Source organism: Phascolarctos cinereus, unplaced genomic scaffold, assembly GCF_003287225.1.
Source record: "Phascolarctos cinereus isolate Bilbo 61053 unplaced genomic scaffold, phaCin_HiC Scaffold_4;HRSCAF=312, whole genome shotgun sequence".
In the NCBI taxonomy this organism is placed as follows: domain Eukaryota; kingdom Metazoa; phylum Chordata; class Mammalia; order Diprotodontia; family Phascolarctidae; genus Phascolarctos; species Phascolarctos cinereus.
This window is the reverse complement of record NW_027555847.1, coordinates 202,599,271-202,620,749: the sequence shown is the minus strand read 5'-3', so window position 1 is coordinate 202,620,749 and position 21,479 is coordinate 202,599,271. Positions and strand designations below refer to the sequence as shown.

The 21,479-nt window shown below is 39.6% G+C and overlaps 1 protein-coding gene across 2 annotated transcripts in view; it reads right to left on the bottom strand.

The window, feature by feature from the left end:
• The window catches only part of PALM2AKAP2 (PALM2 and AKAP2 fusion), a 262,368-nt gene that overhangs the window by 98,987 nt on the left and 141,902 nt on the right, over positions 1 to 21,479 (bottom strand). For both annotated transcript variants that reach the window (XM_020976223.2, XM_020976226.2), the window contains exon 3: positions 20,450 to 20,580. In XM_020976223.2, the coding sequence (XP_020831882.1) occupies positions 20,450 to 20,580 (131 nt within the window). The remainder of the gene's footprint in view (positions 1 to 20,449; positions 20,581 to 21,479) is intronic.

Genomic DNA, 21,479 nt, shown 5'->3' with positions numbered 1-21,479 from the left:
TAAAGTGAAATAATATTGGTAAAGCATTCAGCACAATGCCTACAAGTAGATCCTATATAAATGCTAGTTATTATTATTATTAGTAGCAGTATATATGGTCTTTCTCAGCAGAATAAGACCATATCTATATAGACACAATACTGGGTCACAATTTCCACCAAGCTGTCCTCAATACTTAACCTTTATCAGAATTCCAGGCACAAGCAATGTTACAAGTTATATCTATGGTGCTATGAGATTGAAGGTCTTGTATGTTATCTGAATTATGAGATCAAATTTCTAAGGAAATCTCTTTTACAATATCATTTCATATTCTGAATAACACAAGAGAACAACATCTTGGTGATTAGGCTCAGACTGAGATAATGTTAAAAGCCAGGAAGACAGTAAAAATATTATAGGACATTGATCCATTTTCCTTAGGATGGAAGCTATAATTTTCTATTCCTAGACAAGCTTTGCTCTTCTCAGGTGTGCTATGACTTTGGGATGACCTGACATGGCAGACAAAAAAAAGATGATAAAACCAATCTTTAAAGTCATCTCAATTCTTTCTCCTGTGCATCAGTAGGCACCCTGGGAAAAGTAATAATGATGATGATAGCTAACATTTATATGTTTACTCAATGCAGTCATGTCCAACTCTTTGTGACCCCATTTGGGGTTTTCTTGGCTAAGATGCTGGAATGGTTTGCCATTTCCTCCTCTAGCTTATTTTACAAATGAGGAACTGAGGCAAACAGGGTTAAATGACTTGCCCAGGATTGCACAGCTAGTAAGTATCTGAGGCCATATTTGAATTAAAATCTTCACAACTCCAGGCTGGTACACTATACACTGTTCCACCTGGTTGTCCCAAATATTTATATAGGGATTAGTATATGCCACATCTCTGTGAGGTAGGAGTTATTATTATACCCATTTCATAGATAAGGACACTGAGGCAAATAGAGATTAAGTGATTTGCCCAGAGGCACAAAGCTAAGTGGCTCAACTCAGTTCTTCCTGACTTCACGCCCTCAGTGCTCTCTCAACTGTGCCACCTCATTGTTTGATAAATAAATGTCTGCTGCGAAATGCATAGACATGTTCTGTCCTTTATTTTTTTTTAGTTTTCAACATTCACTTCCACAAGATTTTGAGTTCCAAATTTTCTCCCCATCTCTCCCCTCCCCCCACCCGATGACAGTATGCATTCTTTCTCCAATCAGCCTTCCCTTCTACCACTCCCTCTTCTCTTATCCCCTTCCCTTTCTATTTTCCTGTAGAGCAGGATAGATTTCTATACCCCTTTGCCTGTATATCTTATTTTCCATTTGCATGTAAAAACAATTTTTAACATTCATTTTTAAAACTTTGAGTTCCAAATTCTCTCCCTTCCTCCCTCCTCATCCACTGTCATTGAGAAGGCAAGCAATCTGATACAGACTACACATATGCAGGCATGCAAAACATTTCCATAATAGTCCATAATAGTTGTGAGAGACTAAATATATTTCCCTCCATCCTATCTTGCCCCCCATTTATTCTGTTTTCTCCTTTGAACATGTCCCTGCTCAAAAGTGTTTGCTTCTGATTACCCCCCTCCCACAATCTGCCCTCCCTTCTATACCACCACCCCCATCCCCTTCCCCTCTATTTTCCTGTAAGGTAAGATAGCTTTCCATACCCAATTAAGGGTGTATGTTATTCTCTCCTTAAGCCAGATCCAATGACAGTAAGATTCACTCATTCCCTCTCACTTTCCCCCTCTTCCCCTCCACTGTAAAAGCTTTTTCTTGTCTCTTTTATGTGAGATAATTTACCCCATTCTACCTCTCCCTTTCTTCTTCTCTCAGTATAAACCTCTCACCCCTTAATTTTGTTTTTTAGATATCATCCCTTCATAGTCAACTCATCCTGTGCCCTCTGTCTACGATATATATTCCCTCCAACTGCCCTAATACTGAGAATCTCTCATAAGTTACAAATATCATCTTGCCATGTAGGAATATACACAGTTCAACTTTAATAAGTCCCTTATGATTTTTCTTTCCTGTCTACCTTTTCCTCTATTTCATTGAATGTCAGTTTTTTCCCCCGAAGGATCATACTCAGTTTTGCTGGGTAGGTGATTCTTGGTTTTAATCCTGTCTCCTTTGACCTCTGGAACATCATATTCCAAGCCTTCCAATCCCTTAATGTAGAACTTGCTAAATCTTGTGTTATCCTGATTTTGTTTCTGAATACTTGAATTGTTTCTTTCTGGCTGGTTGCAATATTTTCTCCTTGACCTGGGAACTCTGGAATTTAAGAGGTGATAGATAGATTCTTTCAATTTCTATTTTACCCTCTGGTTCTAGAATATCAGGACAGTTTTCCTTGATAATTTCTTGAAAGATGATGTCTAGGCTCTTTTTTTGATCATGGCTTTCAGGAAGTCTAATAATTTTAAAATTATCTCTCTTGGATCTACTTTCCAGGTCAGTTGTTTTTCCAGTGAGATAGTTCACATTGTCTTTGTCTTCTAATTTTTCATTCTTTTGGTTTTGTTTTATAATTTCTTGATTTCTCATACACTCATTAGCTTCCATTTGCTCCATTCTGATTTTTAAGAAATTATTTTCTTCAGTGAACTTTTGTACCTCCTTTCCCACTTGAATTCTGCTTTTTAAGGTATCCTTCTCCTCATTGTATTTTTGGACCTCTTTTGCCATTTGGGTTAGTTTATTTTTTTAAATGTTATTTTCTTCATTATTTTTTTGGGTCTCCTTTAGCAAGCTGTTGACTCATTTTTCATGATTTTCTTGCATCACTCTCATTTCTCTTCCCAACTTTTCCTCTACTTCTCTTACCTGCTTTTCAAAATCCTTTTTGGGCTCTTCCATGGCCTAAGACCAATTCATATTTTTCTTGGAGGCTTTGGATGTAGGAGCTTTGACTTTGTTGTCTTCTTCTGGTTGTCTGTTTTGATCTTCTTTGTCACCAAAGTAAGCTTCTATAGTCTGACTTTCTTTTTCTGCTGTTTGTTCATGTTCCCAGCCAATTACTTGACTTTTTAACTCTTTGTTAAGGTAGGGCTCTGCTTCTAATATGGAGGGTGTTTGTCCCAAGCTTCAGGGGTTTTGTGCAGCTGTTGTCAAAAATACTTCTAGGGACCTATAAATTTTCAGTTCTTCCAGGGTGGTATGATCAAAGGAGAGATGTTTACTCCTTTCCTGGCTTGTGCTCTGGTTTGTGAGTGACCACAAGCACTCTTTTCTGCTCTGTGAGGAGGATTTCCTCTTCACTCCTGCAATATGCTGTATCACACCATGTTCCTCCTTGCCCTGGGACTGCCACCCACTATGACCCATATCCAAGCATGGGCAAATCAAGAGAATCCTGCCTCAGCACCAGCAAAGAGATCACTGCAATCCCTCTCTGATCAGCCACTCAATCTCCCCAACGTCTGTGGGCCCAGAGTTCAGGAAGCAGCTGCCACCCTGAGGCTGCGCCAGGGCTGGGGGCTGGACTGTGCTCCTCTCTCACCCAGGTTTGACAGACCTTTCCTACTGACCTTCTAAGCTGCCTTTGGTATTTGTGGGTGGAGAAGGCTGGAAATCACCACAGCTGCCAGTGATTCAGTCCCCTGAGGCCTGCTCCAGGTTTGCTGGGGTCCCATCTTTGCCAGCATGGCCCACGCTGAACTGGGCTTTTCTCCTGGCCTGGCACAAAAGACCTTTCCCATCAACCATCCAGGTTCTCTTGGGCTAGAAATTTGTTTCATTCTTGTCTTTTTGTGGGTTCTAATGCTTTAGAATTTGTTTAGAGTCATTTTTACAGGTATGTGGAGGGGTTTGGGGGAGAGCTCAAGGAAGTCACTGGTTTTACTCTGCCATCTTGGCTTCACCCTCTCTTTACTTTCTACTCTTCTCTCTGCAAGCACAAGAGCTTTTGCCTCTATTTCCACTTTAATGTAGCTACTACCAATCTCCAACAATTTCTGACCTCTTCTTTCCACATTTTTTTTTCTCCTCCTTGCCTCATGCCTCTTGACATTTTCCCCACATTTCTTAGCTTTTTGTGAAAACAAACAAACAAAAAAAACAAAAAAAAAACCTGGCCCTTTTAAAGATCGTTTCAGCAAACCCAAGTGTTCTTTTCCTTCTGTGGAGTGAATCATGAAATCACAGGGTACTCACTCACTGACTGTAATCTTTAGTTCTTTGGTTTATCTTAGCTATTTGTTTGCGGCTGGCTGCTTCCCTGACACCAGAGAGGTGGGATGGTGAAACCGGGAGGCCTAGAGTTGAAATTGCATGCATGTATAATGAAAAAAATAAAACCCTCACATGATGTAGTTAACTTTAAAAGCAAATGTTTACACTGGCCCTCTACAGCATTGATGGAAATGAATCATCATGCTGGGAATACTCTGGGGAGGTGATTGGTGCTCTCTGACTTGTCATTTCATCATGTAAAAAACTCTCAGTGTGGTAAATCACTCCAATGATAAAGATGAGCAATTCTTCTGTTATTTCTAGCCTTAGAGAGTTTTTCACATCACTGAGAAGTTACAAGACTCTTCCATGGTCCCACAGTTTGTGTATTAGAAGCAGGACATGAACCCAGATCTTCCTAATTCCATGGAGTCAGGACTTCCACTATCTACTACATCTTGCTGACTCTCAGGAACTATTTTGTATAAGAAAAAAATTAAACCAAGAAAATAATTTTACGCCAATGACCTGATCTAGGAAACCCCAATCTACTTCCCCTCCTATTTTCCCCAAAAACTACTTTGAAAAGAAAAGGAAAAAAAATGGACTAATTTTCAAATTAAAAAAAAAGTATTAAAAACTGCCAATGATATTATTCAAACTGAAAATTTGAATATCAAGGCCATCTAAGTCCTTAAACAGGTAACAACCATGAGGATAATAATAATGTTCTGAATGTAGTGAGTATTAACGGAATGATATTTGGCTGCTAGATGATGTTCTCATTCTGCATAACAGGTAGTGAAAAGGTCTGGCTTAGCTGTGCTACCTAAAGTCATCAGGGAATAATATTTTCATTTGATATGGCTTTTTACTATTTTGTGGGGAGCAGTACAGGACAGCTAGATGTTATGATGGACAGAGCACCAAGCCTGGAGTCAGGAAAACTCATCTTCCTGAGTTCAAATCTGACCTCAGACACTTACTAGCTATATGACCCTAGACAAGTCACTTAACCCTGTTTGCCTCAGTTCTTCATCTGTAAAATGAGCTGGAAAAAGAAATGGCAAATGACTTCAGTATCTTTGCCAAGAAAGCCCCAAATAGGGTCATGAAGAAAAACAACCCAACAGAAACAATACTGCTTTTAATCTTCCATCATATTTCTGGGAAATGTTTTGCAAATTAATATGTTTTATAAACCTGTTTTGGCCTTGACTAACACGTCTCTCCATTTGGCAAGAAGATTAGGGGCTGCTAGGTGGCGCAGTGGATACAGCACCGACACTGAAGTCAGGATGGACCTGAGTTCAAATCCGGCCTCAGACTAAACATTTGACACTTAACTAGCTGTGTGACCCTGAGCAAGTCACTTAACCCCAATTTCCTAACCAAAAAAAAAAAAAAGAATCAAAAGGCAGCCAGTTGTAATTAAAAAAAAAAAAGATTAAGGGTTTGCTGGATGAGGGGGCTTGGGGGCTCTTTTGGTCTTTTATTTGTGATGACTTTTACATCAGTTAGACTTCTTCAAGAAATGTCAGTAATTAAAATTTCTCTTTACTTTAATCCATTTTTTACCTTTCACAATTAACAGCTTGATGATATAGATAAGGTTAGAGCTACCATAATTATATGAAGGGTTTTCTTCTCATCTTTATCCTTCTAATTTAGTGTTGACTTTGATCTTTGTTCTAACTAGTCCATGATTTGACTGGACACAGACAGCTAATTCTGAAATGTCTGCCATTATGGTAATCAGTCATTTCTTGTCCATTTAATATGTAGTCGATTTCATTTCTTGTAACGTCACTCAGTGAGCTCCACATTCAGTGACACAAGTACAGATGTCAGATGTGAAGTTTCTGAGTAGTCTACAAACTCTTGACCATTTTCACTTCAAAATCTATTAGCATTTTTCAACATTTAAAAAATAATCCTCTTCTTTGCTCTCAAGTGGGTCAATGTCAAATTATGTGTTGACATGATTTGGAGGATCTTGTCAAGTTCTTTTTAGAAAGTTTCTATTTCTTCAGTCCTCTGCAATAGCTGCTGACACATAAAGTTTGTCTTTTTGTTTATGGCCATTGTAAGCAGTACAAGGCATGATGCCCAAGCGTCCCATAATGTGGTGTTTCTTATTGCCCAAGAGTGGCCAATGACACCACTTTTTTTCAATTCCTTTGTTCACTTCTCCAAGGAGAACCTATGAACGTTAAAACTTCTTTGTATTTTTTAATCTTTATATTTTATAGCTAAAGCTTCTTTTTATTTTCTTAATTTATAGCTAGATTGTGAATATTAATGTGGAAAAACTGAAAAGGCTCTCTACAGATTGTGAGGTGCTTCAGATAATCCTGTTTATAGAAGGCATTGTGCTAACTGTATTAATCCATAAGGCCTTGATGAGATTTATGGCCATACAGAAGAGACTGGCCTAGAAATCCAAACAAGAAAATCCAAGTGGATAAAGGATGCATATTGCCCTGTTGTTGAATGGGTACTCAATTAGGTTAATCAGAAAGTGCATCTTGTATAGAACACAATGGACAATGAATTAATCTGACGACTGAAAAGGAGTGTAGACTTACATTTGGTCAACTGTAACTGTCAGGAATGTCAGGTGGTTCCTTGTAACAAAAGCCCATATTTTAAAAAATCAAGTATGTTCCTGGAGACACTATACATCTGTGAATCATAGAACAGCATGATTTCAGAAGAATCAAAGATTTAGGTAATCCAGAGAGTAATGGAGAGTGACATGGTAGGTCTAAGCAGGCTGCAAGGATAGCAGAATGGGATGTTATTATCAGTATGAGACAAGTGGCATAAAACCTATCATTTGGGCCATTTACTATTAGAAAAGGAGGTGAACCAGTCATGTAGCAAGATCGAGAACCACAGATGGAGGTCTTAAGTACTGCTGGTATTTGTACTCATAAAGTACTGAAAAGATTTAGAGCAAGTTCTCCAGTACATTGGGCATATTCTCTATGGAAGATTTATGGAACTGTGTGTACAATAACCATATAAGCCAAGAAGAAATGGAAGGGTTTCTATATGAATTGGTGGAGGGACAAGTGCCTGTCCCAAAGGTATCATGGACCTACTGAGGTATCTATGCATAAAAATCTCAATTATATCTCTGGAAACTGTAAAGCAATGGAAAATTTTATTAAAAATGATAAAATGGTACTTACTACATATTTTTATAGTGCTTTTAATATTAGGGGTTTTGAAGTACTTGCTATTAGTAACCTAAGATTTCTTCCCAAATCAGAGCCAAGGTGCTGTTGTTTAGTCATTTTTCGGTTCTGTCCAACTCTTTGTGAACCCATTTGGGGTTTTGTTGGCAAAGATATTGCAGTGATTTGCTATTTCTTTTTCCAGCTCATTTCGCAGATGAAGAAACTGAGGTAAACAGAGTTAAGGCACTTGTCCAGGGTCACAAAGCTAGTAAGTGTCTGAGACCAGATTTGAATTCACAAAGATGAGACTTCAGGGCTCCAGGCCTACTGGAATCACTAGCTGCCCAGATGTTGGTAACAATTTATAAAGTGAAGAAAAAGTAAGACAACTATCAATACTAATAGGGTTCCTGAATTTTGACTAGCTAATGTTTGTTAAACTGAGGCCTGAAAAAGATCTTAATTTAAAAAGGCCAAGTTCACCCACTGCATCCCGGGCCATTGCCAGTAACCTTGACTTTTGTTTGGTCACTGGACTCTGGTAACTCTGGAGGAGCGAGTGAGGCTGATGACTTCGTGTAGCTCTGCTTCACTTCTATCCAGTTCACATTCATGTCAAGATATCACTCTCATGATGTCATTGGTCCTCTTCCAGAATGAAAGATGAACAACAACTAATGTATATCAGTAACATTCTAATAGGTTTTCAACTACTGGAGTTCTAGGATGCCAGGTAGGTTTCATGATTAATCAATCTATCAAGAACTATTTAGATTATATTGAACAGTCCCTTTGTATTGTATGAGGGATACCACACTGCCCCATCAAGCCAAACGATTCTTCTTCCATCATGGAACTTATTCCTTCAATCAGCCTGAAATACCCACCACTAAAATCTTTCCTTTCAGTTAGATAACATCTAAGATGGGCATTGTCTCCAACATGCTTGTTACTTGGGAGGGGAGGGGAGTCTCTGTGGTGGGGAGTGGAGAAGAGAGGGGTAGAAGAGAGAGAGAGAGAGAGAGAGAGAGAGAGAGAGAGAGAGAGAGAGAGAGAGAGAGAGAGAGAGAGAGAGAGAGAGAGAGAAGAGCTACTATGAATCTCCAGTTCCTAGGGACAATTAGCCACTTGCTGCTACCTTGAAGTACACAGAGAGCATTCTCAGGAGATGAATTATATAATGGTCTATACTTCTTTGAGGGGGTTTTAGGGAAGAACTTGATAGTGATGGACTTAGTGTCTTCTGGTCACATAACATACTAGCACAGGGGGAAGTCCTGGTGGGAACTGATCTAGGTCAAGGGACCCATGTAGCCAGTCCTGGTGGCCAGTCCTCAGCATACTAGAGCCTGAAGCAGCTGAGTCCTAACAGTTCTTTGGTCACAGTGTTAACAAGCCACAGCTTTTCCACCTCACTGGATTTTTTTTTTCTCCCATCCCCAGTCAGTCAATAAGCATTTATTAACCACTTAGTATGTGCCAGGCAGTATGCTAAGCACTGGGGATATAAAGACAAAAAAACAGTCCCCACGAGCCTCTAGGGTCAATGCCACAGTACTAAAATGAAACAGCAGATAGTCATCTAACGAAGACAGAATCCACAAGAATGTGTTTGTTTTTTAAGTTCTTTATGGTGTCACAGTAGATAGACAGTAAGCCTTGTAGTCAGAACAACCCAGGTTCAAATCTCTTTCTGTCACAAATTTGCTATATTACCCCAGAAAAGTCAAACCTTTAGGTGTCCCCAGGCAAATCTCTAAGATTGTAAATTATAAATGAGTGGCAGCTCTGTATTGGTAGAAAGAATTTTCACACTGTTAGTTTCTTAAACTGATGAAATCACAGGTCTAGTTAAAAAACTAAACTAAATAAAAAATAATAGTAATATTAGCTAGCATTTATATAGCGCTTTGAGGCTTGCCAAGTGCTTTACAAATATTATTTCATTTGATCTTCATAACCACCTTGGGAGGTGGGTGCAATTTATTATCCTTATTTTACAGATAAGGAAACTGAGGCACAGAAAGGCTAAATTACTTCCTTGCCCAGGATAACATAGCTAGTAAGGGTCTGAGGCTCAATTTGAACTTAGGTCTTCCTGACCCCAAGTCCAGCTGCATCAAAAAAAATCTAAGGTGTCCTAAGATGCACAAAGTTTAATTTGTACATTTTCCTCATTTTCCTCAATATTAACTAGTCAATCTAGGGTGCCATAAAACATAATAATCGGGTTTGGCGACCTTCAAGTTTAGCTGTCCACAGTCTCGTTGCCCTGAAGGACAGTTTTCCTTATGGTCTATGTTTTAGAATTAATCTTTACACAACTCTTTATGTTTTTCCATCAAAAGCCTTCAGGGCTTACTGCAACAATCTCTCAAAAAAAAATGAGTTAGGTAAACTCTTTGGGATTCAGAGCACCCCATTCAAAATATATCTCCAGATTATTAATCTCTCATTGCCTCACCTGCTATGTACACACACTCCCCTAATACACTAGAGAGAAACTGGCATTGTTGGCACTGAATGAAGACAACAGATGGTTTAGCTTTGTAAAATGTGCCCTCAAAGGTTGCAGATTTCATCCACTGATCAAATACTGATGAATATAATAACACAGCTGACATTTGAAGAGTGTTTTTTAAAATTTCAAACTGCTTTACATATAATATCTCATTTGAAACTTAAAACATTGTGAAGTGAATGCTCTGGATTTTATTATCCTCATTTTGTAGAGGGAGAAACTGATGTTTAGAATGAAATTTAAATGACTTGCCCATAGTTAGTGAACTAGTTGGCGTGTGATTTGAACCCAAGTCTTCCTGTCCTAGAATCTGCCCTTCTGTAGGCAGTTAATGTCACTGTTGACAACCCTTAATATCATAAAATTTATCTTGTAAATTTTTGGGGAGAAAAAAACCTGAAAAAAAAACTATACTGTTGTGTGTGGGCTGCCTAGTATTGTGGGGAAACTGGCTATTAATTCACAGATGTGGAATATACCAATTTTCCATTCAGTGCTGTAAAATAACAGAGTGTTGTGCAGTTAAAAATAACCACCATGAATCATACAATGAATTCCAACGTCTGTTTCTCCTACAACAGAGACTCAAGAAAGTATGAATTCACCAAATCCTTCTGAGGCTGCCTTTTCTGGGACAGACATTTGGAGCTGATTTTAGTTTATTTTTGTTGTCGAATTCCTGCAACATTTTTTTTTATGTGTGCTCATGCTCAATGTTGTTGGTATATATCTGGGAATACAAACTTTCCTGGAGATTTCTGATGGTAAAGATATCAAAAAGAAAAATAGATAAGTAATGTACTAACAGTCAACAAGCATTTATTAAGTGCTATGTATTAAGTAACTGTGTCAGGCACTGTGCTTAATTCTGAGAATACAAAGAAAAAGTAAAAAACACAGTCCCTGTTCTCAAGGAGCTGCCAGTTTAAAGGGGAGACGACATGCAAAGTGTCATGCAGTGAAAAATCATCACCGTAAATCATGCAAAGAATTCCAAAGTCTGTTTCCCCTTCAGCAGAGATTCAAGAAGTTACAAATTTGCCAGACTCTTCTCTGGCTGGGAATTGATTGGGAACAACCTGTTTGCAAGTAAATTTAAACTTAAGGATATCCAAGGAAGAGTTTAATCATAATAGGATGCAATGATTGACTGGAGAAATTACTTTTGCAAAGGAATCTGACTGTGGGGCTCATGTAAGGAAAACTGGGTCTAGTAGGGTTGGGGTAGGGGCCTGCGAGAGGGAGACAAATGGAAAAATATGAAGGTTCCCTACAAGTGCTTGTGTGTGGTGTTTGAGTAAATATAGGTCACTGAAAGAACTGGCAGCTAGGTGGCACAGTGGATGGAGTGCTGAGCCTAGAATCAGAAAGTTCAAATCTGGCCTCACATACTTACTAGCTGTGTGACCCTGGGCAAGTCACTTAACCCTGTTTACCTCAGTTTTCTTGTCCATAAAATGAACTGGGAAAGGAAATGGCAAACCACTCCAACATCTTTGCCAAGACAACCCCAGATGGGGTTATGAAGTGTTAGACATGACTGAAAAATGACTGTATAACAACAACTGAAAGAACTGACAAATGTAGGAATGGTCATTTTTTTTAAGCTAAAAGGAACCTCAGAGGCAATCTAGTTCAAACCTCTCATTTTAATAATGGGGAGTGAGAGAGCTTAAGTGACTCGCCAAACTACAAATTGGCAGATGTGGGCTTTGGACCCAAGCCTTCCTGATGTCCAAGCTGTCCAGTCCTCTACCCATCACATCACACTGGGCTTAGAGCACACAACCACTGATTCCTTCCATAAGCTTCATACTCAGTAATAAATAAAACTGTAGCAAATGCTTCTGACCTAACTCATTCAAGTTACCCTTTGCCCCAAGGTCCACCAGGAAGGAAGAGTGTTAAGAGTTAACAGTAGTCTCTAATTTTCTAATTCAAATATCTTTTCAACACTGAAATTTAACGTGAACCCTGAAGTTAAAAATTCTATAATGTAGCTGCAGCTAACAGCCCAGCTTTATCTAATTCCATTTCCCTAATACTAGATCAATTGAGTATCTTCAGCCAGGCACAATAATTGATGGTCATGCCTCCGTCTTGGGAATTCTTTGCAAGATGCTAGTTGAATTAGTACTTGTGACAATGTACAATGATAGTGAGCATTTACTATGCCCCATTTCAGCACTGATTTCTATTCAGAATGTACAATCAGCTCTTGGCCTGAGTCTCAGTGCTTTTCTTCCCCCTTCCTGTGAAAAAAATTCCAGCATTTTCTGTCAAGGTTTTATAAATAAAAGCCTTATACTTATACGCCACCCACACCTCTATGTCGGCTTTGACCCAATGACACTGGCCTCTTTGCTGTTCCTTAAATGAGACACTCAATTTCCTGACTCATGGCATTTTTACTGGTTGTCCTCCATATCTGGAATGTTGTCTTATACCTGTCATCTTTCCTCATCCGTGTTAATGTTAGTGCCTTCCTCTGTTGATTATTTCAAATTTATCCTATATATGGCTTGTTCGAACATACAGTAGTTGTTTCCTTATCATCTCTCTCATTATGCTGTGGTTCCTTGGGAACTTTTGTATCCCCAGGGCTTAGCACATTATCTGGAACCTAATAGGTACTTAATAAATATTTCTTGACTGATATAACCTCAGAAGCCTGAATGAAATCTGATAGAAATCTCAGGGGGAACTCAAGATGAGAAAATCAGAAGGCAAACCCCAGGGCAAGAAGTCAAGTGGACACAGACAGTCATAAACTGGACTTGCAACTCACCTAGAATGTTCACACTGCTCAAACATGTGGCAGACAAATGATATAGTAGAGAGAGCATCTTAAAATCAACCCAAGCAAGTGAGAATCCCCTCTTGGTGAAGGAAAAAAAACTGTTAAGACTGAACAAAAATGTGTGTAAATTTTGATTTTGTCAATTTGGAATTTACGTGTTCAGCAAGGCCAATTTTCCTTCTGGCCACTAGAGAGAGCCAGGAAAATTACCTAATTGTTTGGTATGTGCACATATCATACATGGAAAATACGTCGGAATGAATAAGAATCTAATTGTACATGGCACTAAATGAGTTTCATTCTCCCTCTTTAGCCTTTCTGATATAGTTTCAGGCCACAAATCTTTTCATTCTGGCTTCAAATCCTTGAAGAGGAGGAGAGATTTCCTTAAACCTGAAATTTTCCTTAGCTTCTTCCTTATTTACATGGGTTAAGTTAGTCTGTTTTTAATCAAGTTGAAAAGAAAAATTAGCTTGATGGCTGATCTCTCTCAGAGGATAACTAGAACAGAGAAACTTTCATCTACATTAGTAACTCTAAATTTGATGGAAATTGTATGATTAGTATTCGCTGATTGAGGAAATAATAGCTAATATTTATGCTGTGCTTTTAAAGTTGGAAAAGTGCTTTATATATGTTACATTATTTGACAAAATGACAACACTGTGTGTTTGTGGGTGGCATCTGATGTTAGTATAAGGATGAACTAACATCATCAGTCAACAAACATTTATTAAGGGCCCACTATATGACAGCTGAGGTGCACACATTTAGAGACATCTCCACTGCAAATGTTCATATGAACTATTCGTGCCTGATATATGGTCCTGAGCCTTCTGAACTCTATTGCTCTGCTCAGCCAAAGTCAGCCACACTTTATTTTGACCCCAACATAGTAATGTCACTATGGTCCTCTTCAAGCACAAAAGCCAACCAGAAACACCAACATGTCACATGTGGGCAGATGGTGCTGCATGGGGAGAGTGTTGGACCTGGAGTCAGAAAAGCTCAGGAGAGACGCTTATGAGCTGTGTGACCCTGAGCGAGTCACTTAACCCTGTTTACTTCAGTTTCCTCATCTGTAAAATGAACTGGAGAAGAAAGTGGCAAATCATTCTGGGATTTTTGCCAAGAAAACCCTAAATGGGGTCACAATGAGTTGGACATGAAAAACAACTGAGGAGGTAGCTAGGTTACACAGCTGATAAGAGTGCTGGGCCTGAGTCAGGAAGACCAGATTTCAAATCCAGCCCCAGAGATACTGTAACGTTAGGTGAGTCACTTAATCTCTGTCTGCCTGAGTTTCATCTAGTATAAAATGGGAATAATAATAGTACCTACCTTCCACGGTTGTTGTGAGGATGAAATGGGACAGTATTTGCAAAATGCTTAAAAAAGTGCCTGACAGGGGCAGCCAGGTGGTGCAGTGGATAGAGTGCTGGCCCTGAAGTCAAGAGGACTTGAGTTCTAATCTGGCCTCAGACACGTAACACTCACTAGCTGTGTGACTCTGGGCAAGTCACAACCCCAACTGCCTCACCAAAAAAAAAAAAAAGACTAGGAAGACTTTGGGACAGCTAAGTGGTGCAGTGGATAAAGCACTGGACCTGTAGTCAAGAGGATCGGAGTTCAAATCCAGACTCAGACCACACACTTGACACTTACTAGCTGTGTGACCCTGGCAAGTCACTTAACCCTAATTGCTTCATTAAAAAAAAAGTGCCTGATACATAGTAGGAAGAAAATAAAGAATTATTTCCTTTCTTTCTCTCATTTTGCAGATAAGGGAAGGAATCTCTGAGAAGTACAAAGACGTGTCCACAGTCACACGCTGTCAGAGGTATATTTAGAATCCAGGTCTTCCTGACTCCAAGTCCAATAATTGATCTGTTCATTTTTAAAAGGTCATTATTTATGCTGCAAATTTTGTTGATGCCAAGTGAAGATAAAAATGACAGTGGTTGTTACACATGGGGATGCAGCACCCCTTATAATAGTGCTGTGACAATCTCCTCCCTTTTCCCTCAGGAACCTCAGGGCTGGAAGTCACTAATGTATATTCTACTTTAGATGGTTACTAACATTTAATAGTTATTAAATGGTTAATAGAAAGAGAGGGTGGTATGTGAAATTTGTGAATCTATTATGTACAGCTTGCTTCTCTTTGAAAATGAAGTAGGCAGTTAAGTGGCAGAGTGGATAAAGTGTTAGACTTGGAGTGTGGAAGATGTGAGTTCAAATCTGGCCTCTGACACACAACACTCACTAGCTGTGTGACTCTGGGAAAGTCACTTTATCCTGTTGCCTCAGTTTCCTCATCTGCAAAATGAGCTGGAGAAGGAAATGGCAAACCACTCCAATATCTTTGCCAAGAAAACCCCAAATGGGGTCACGAACAGTCAGACATGACTGAAACAACTGAACACAGACACAACATTGACCAGAGGTGGAAGGGACCAGAGATTCTTTCTTGTGAACTTCTACCACAGCTTTTGCCACAAATCCCACTGTTAAACTAAATGTGTTGGTGTGAAACTCACTTTGAATATGTGCTGAATACTTGACCACTCTGTTGGAATAATATGTAATAATGATTTATTAAATCCAACTGCCTTTCATGCTGTGGTTATAAGATCTATGAGAAACAAACAAAATGACTTAAAAGGCATTATATTAAGAAATCTCTAGCTGTCCTGTCATCGCAAGAGTACCAATTCCATCTGGCACAGATAATGCTGAATGTTTTTAGGATATGTAAAGAAAGAAACAGTCATTTATTAAGTGCCTGCCATGTAAATATCTCATTTTATCCTCACAACAGCCCTGGAAGACAGGTGCTACTACTTTCCCCATTTTGGAAACAAGAAAACTGAGGCTTAAGTGACTTGCCCCGGTTTGGAGGCCACATCTGAACTCGCATCTTCCTGACTCCAAGTTCAGTGCTCTTTCCACTGCATCCCCCCTCTTAAAATGCAGGGCCTAGGAATAGGCCATATAGTTGACTTATGTCAGGATTTTACTAAAATCATAAAAAATTATAGCTAAAAGGGATGTTACAGATTTTTTTAGTTGAGCTCCCATTTTATAGATAAGGGAAGAAGGGAGAAAGGAGGCTACAGAACACTGAGGCTTAAAGAGTATTATCTCCATCCAAGTCATAGAACTAGTTAGCAGAACATACCCTATGATGAAGTAATCACACCCAAGGTGGGATGCCAGGCCCAGGTGCATCAATGAGAGTGACTCAGGCAGCCACTGGAAGCAGCTGCTTCCAATCCCTTCTCAACACCACCACTAATCAACAGTAGGGCTATATAAGGCAATGTCAGAAGGCTGGCTTCTACTAGTAATGTTGAGATAGGCCCAATTAGCTCTGGAGAAGTTAGAGCATGCACATGGCACCCCAGAGGTAGAACTTGGCAGGTTAGGATTAGACCATGAATTCAGGAAACTTAAGGCCATTGCCTTCCCTTTCCATTCTCTTATCTGTGAATTAGAGCTATTCCCTGGAATTGCCTTCCATGTAACTCAGAGCTCAGGAGGCTGATCTTGTGTGTCTGTGTTAGGAGAAACAAGTATTGTCTTATGGGTCTGTGGGTTATGGGAGCAAGCTGAGGCTATGAACCAGGCTTTTCAGGTAACAAAAGAGAAACAGTCTGTGATATCCTGCTATTTAAGTTCAGTTATTTCAGTCATGTCTGACTCTTCATGACCACACTGCTTGGCAGATACTGGAGTGTTTTGCCATTTCCTTCTCCAGCTCATTTTACAGATGAGGAAGCTGAGGCAAACAGGGTTAAATGACTTGCCCAGGGTCACACAACTAGTAAGTGTCTGCAGCCAGATTTGAACTCATGAAGATGAGTCTTCCTGATCCCAGGCCCGACACCAACCACTGAGCTGCTCAGCTGCCCAATATCTAGTCAGGATTTACTAACCGGCAGGTTCCTGAGACACACTTATCTGAGATGTGGGCAATCTTTGACATGGATATGATAAATATTTATCAGGGAAGTGAAAATCTAATAAAAATGAAACTGACTACATCTTAACAAAGAGGAAGTAGCTGATGGGTTGTATGACATGATCACTGAAGTCCTTTCCAATACTCAAATGTCATTTTTTTTTTTTGCTTTTAGGCAATTGGGGTTAAGTTACTTGCCCAGGGTCACACAGCTAGGAAGTGTCAAGTGTTTGGTCTGAGGCCAGATTTGAACTCAGGTCCTCCTGACTTCAGGGCCGGTGCTCTATCCACTGCGCCACCTAGCTGCCCCATTCCAGTGTCATTTTGGATCAGCTATTTGTGTGCAATTAGTTCACTGACTTATCAGGGCAAATGTAAAAAAACAAACAAAAAATCCCCAAACAAAACCCCCCACCAAATTAAAAGAAAAGATAAAGATGAAATGGCTCCTCTCATAGCCTCCCGTTTTTAGAGGGCTCAAAATGCCTGCCACTTCTTCATTTGGGGTTTTAATTCCACCATCATCTACCATTCCCTACCCCCGCCCCCCCGCCCCTCGGTACTCTTGCCCCCTTTCAGCTAACTTGTGTGGACTGTCATCCCGCATGAGAGACTGTAAGCTCCTTGAAGGAATGGCTGTCTTTGATTTTTCTTATTTGTATCTCCACATTAATAAATGTGTATCATATTATACGTGTGATTTCAGCAGCTCCAACCTAACTTTGACAAACTGTCAACTTTCTAAGAAAAAACTTAAGACTAGGGGCACTAGGTGGTGCATTGGATAGAGCTCTGGCTTTGGAGTCAGGAGGATCTGAGTTCAAATGTGGCCTCAGATACTTGACACTTACTAGCTGTGTGACCCTGGGCAAGTCACTTCACCCTGATGGCCTCATGAAAAAGGAAATAGATTCTTTGGGGCAGCTAGGTGGCACAGTGGAGAGAGTACTGGCCCTGGATTCAGGAGGACCTGAGTTCAAATTTGGCCTCAGACTGACACATAACACTTACTAGCTGTGTGACCCTGGGCAAGTCACTTAACCCCGACTGCCTCATCAAAAATGGCAAAAAAAAAAAAAGAAAACATAAGAAAAAAGATATTGACTCAATCACCATTTCCTAAAGAAATGATACAAAACAGGTGCCACAACAAGGAGGCTAAAAGAGTACAAGAATCTCTTTAGCCATCAATCATTCACTCTCCTACCAAAGCAGAAAGATATGACATTCAGGAGCAAAAATAGCTCTACAATACACTCATTTGCTAAATGCTACAATGGAGGATCACTGAAGATTACAAGCATTATCACCTCATTGAACAGTGATAGGAATTTGAAGAAAAAGTAAGTCTAAGGAGAGACTGGCATGAGACCCAAAATGAGACCCAGCTTATCCTGAGAGGACCTACAGTCAAAAAGGGAGGAAGAAAAACATCCTGGCATAAAATGAAAAGAGATCTGATGGCAACATTTAACAGTGATCTTTCCTCATTGAAAACCACAGTGGAACAACTGTATTTGGAAGACGTGGCAATGGTGTGTAAGGAATGAGTTTGGGTAGAACTGCTGGATTGGAGATAATGCTATCCCTAGCCTCACTCTTTCCCACCTCTCCTAAATTTGTTTTTAAAAAAAGGAAAAAGAAAACCATTGTAATAAATATGCATAGTCAATCAAAATAAATTCCCACATCAGCTGTGTCCAAAACTGTTATTCTGGGTCTTGAGTCCATCACCTCTCAGTAAAGAGGTGAACAGCACGCTTCACCATTGGTCCTGTGGAATTGTGGTTGGTTACTGCATTGATAAAAGTTATTAAGTCTGAAAATATACTCTTTAGGTAGTCCTATGCACAGTTTGCTTTGGGCCTAAGACTCAATAGCAAGTTATTTTCCTTGCAGCATGCTAAGGTTTAAAATGAGACTTTGAGGCATCATTTTAATACAGTTACTTGAATGGGGAAAAAAGGCATGGTTAGTTCAATACTGCAGCAAATTGGATTGAAATGACTTTGTGTCCTCTTGGGTAATGGGAGAAAGATTCTGTTGATTGAAATTAAAGCTTTAAATAGCCATTTCAATAGCAGAACAAATAGTGGCAAGGTGAAGCAAAATAACAATACTTATATAGCATTTTATCTCACTTGATCTTCACAGTAACCCTAAGTGATGGAATATATTATTAGTCTCATTTTATAATGAAGCAATTAAGCCTCATTAAAAAAAAAAGAAGTGATTTTTTCCCTTTTCACATTTGCCCTAGTAAATGATAAATTAGAGAACTCAAACCCAGGTCTTTTGCCTATAAGGCTAAAACTTATTCCACTGTTCCTAAAACTGGGAAGGCAGGAAAATGTATCTTTGGGTAACAGGAAGGTAGTAGTTGTTACCAGTGCTGTGATAAGGACAAAAGTGTTTCTCCTTCTATGATGCTTTTTGTTATCCATAGCTCATAAAAGCAGTCAGCCTAGGCTTTTGGGTTGGTGTTCCTAAATTGGTCCATATGCTGTAGGAAGCACTGTGCAGAGAGGGCAAGAGACCATAGGAAGAGCCTGTAGTAGCAGTAGGACCATTTTGCAAATCTGGTTACCTTTGAGATTTTCCCTTTGTGACTGTTTCTGTTTCCTGGTGGTTCGTGTCCTTGCAGAGTCTTGTGCAGCAAACTTTGCTAAATGGCTAGAGCTTAAGGCCAAAGTGCCTTATTGATACATCAAAACCTCAACAGTATTGATGGCAGCATCATCTGACAATGTTTTCTGAGCTCTTGCCTATTTTCTCAGGCTTTCCTAGTTTGAGGATGGTATGTTCTAGAACAGGGATTCTTCTTAACCTTTTTTTGTTGTTAGGGATCCCTCGGGCAGTCTGGTGAAGCCTACTCCTTCTCAGAATATTGTTTTTGGAGCAGCTAGGTGGTGCTGTGGATAGAGTACCAGCCCTGGAGTCCGGAGGACCTGAGTTCAAATGTGACCTTAGACACTTGACACTCACTAGCTGTGTGCTCCTGGGCAAGTAACTTAACCCCAACTGCCTCACCAAAAAAAAAAAAAAGAATAATGTTTTTGAATGTATAAGATAAAATACAAAGGAAACTAATAATATTGAAACACAGTTATCAAAATATAAAAAAAAATTACAGAACTGCTGCCCTAGAAGTGAGCACAATGAGTAAACAATTAGAAACTTGAGAAGGAAGGCAGAGACAGACTAAAAATTTATAACAAACAGACACAGGAACTCCAAAAGCATGGCAGCCTGGGGTCAATTAGTCCTATGTACCTCAGTAAACCCTGAGTACATCATTGAACAATAGCACACAGCATGATATGATGATGATTCATTGTCGTGAAAAAAAAATGTTTAATGCTGTTCCAATATACTTTGGGTAACAAGGCAGAGAAGTGTATGATATGTTAAAGAGTTTTCTATTCAAACAACTTGTTAAAAAAACACTTGGGGGAAGCTAGGTGGCATAGTAGGTAGAGCACCAGCCCTGGAGTCAGGAGGACCTCAGTTCAAATCCAGCCTCAGACATATAACACTTACTAGCTGTGTAACTCGGGATAAGTCACTTAACCCCAACTGCCTCACAAACAACAAAAAAAAACCCTTTTGCTCTTGAAGGACATAAGCTTCAGTTTCATGGAAAAAATACATGCATTCCCTGACAATTTCACATAAAATGGTCCTATAAAAACTGAAGCCAAAATTAAATGTAGGAGTAAGGGGAAGTGGGGAGGGAGAAGACCACAGGTATTTTTTCTTTGGTTGAACAGTGTACAGTCTGTACATGAAACCACTTACCTGTGAATATTATCTTCAAGTTTTTTAACTCTGAATTCATCTTCCTCAGACTGTCGCTTTCTAGCTTCTTCCTCTTCTGCAGTACCAGCTGGCATTCCTTGTAGCAGCCATTTTTCTCGGAGTGCTTTGGACTGTGGGAATGAGGGAAGAGAAAGGTGTTGAGATGAATTTCTTAAACTCACCATTTTCTTTTTATCTCTAGAGAGGTGGAGTCTCATTTTCAGAATCCTCTTTGGAGTGGGAAATTTATAGAAATTTATAGCAGCTGCATGGCCTAAACCTCCAGGAAGACATTGAGGAGGGAAAAAAAAAATCTTTAATAGGACCTTGGAGACAGCTGTGTCCAGAGCTCAAAATTCACAGATGTTCATGTCGTGCTAATCCTCAAAGCTTTTGCTCTGGGACAGGGTTATTCTAACCATTCAGTCTTGTGATTGTATCAGATCTCCAGTCTGGTACATCGGTGAAAGCATTTCCTAGCCCTTGCTTCTCATAGAAATGGACGCCTGGCTCTTCAGGCTGGTTGGGTTTGTTAGGACTTGCTTTCTCAAGGTTTTCCTGAACTCACTGTCCAAGGTCATAGAGGTAATAAATAACCCGGCTGGGATTCAAAACTGGATCCACTACTCGTCCAGCACTTCTTCCGTAGTAGCATGCTTATTAAAAGTGGACATATGAAGTGAGGAGGTTGGGGTGGGGAAAAATTAAGCAAGCTGGTTAGAAGAGGGATGTTTGGTAAAATATTGAGAAAAGACTGTTAGTTACCAATGGATGTCTTTTATGCAATCCTGCTCCCTGGATTACACTATCCCCATCATTTTCTTCCCTTGAAACCTCTTTCCATTTGCTACACTCTTACTCTATCTGTCCTTGGTGCAATAGGCTTCCATCTCTACAAATATAAAGCAACTAGCACAATCATAAAAGTTTAAAACCTTATTTTGGATTGTCTTCCTTGAGTATGCAAGATGGAGAGAAAAGGAGAGAACCTGTCTTTAGAACATCCATGTACCATATGATTCTTTGCATA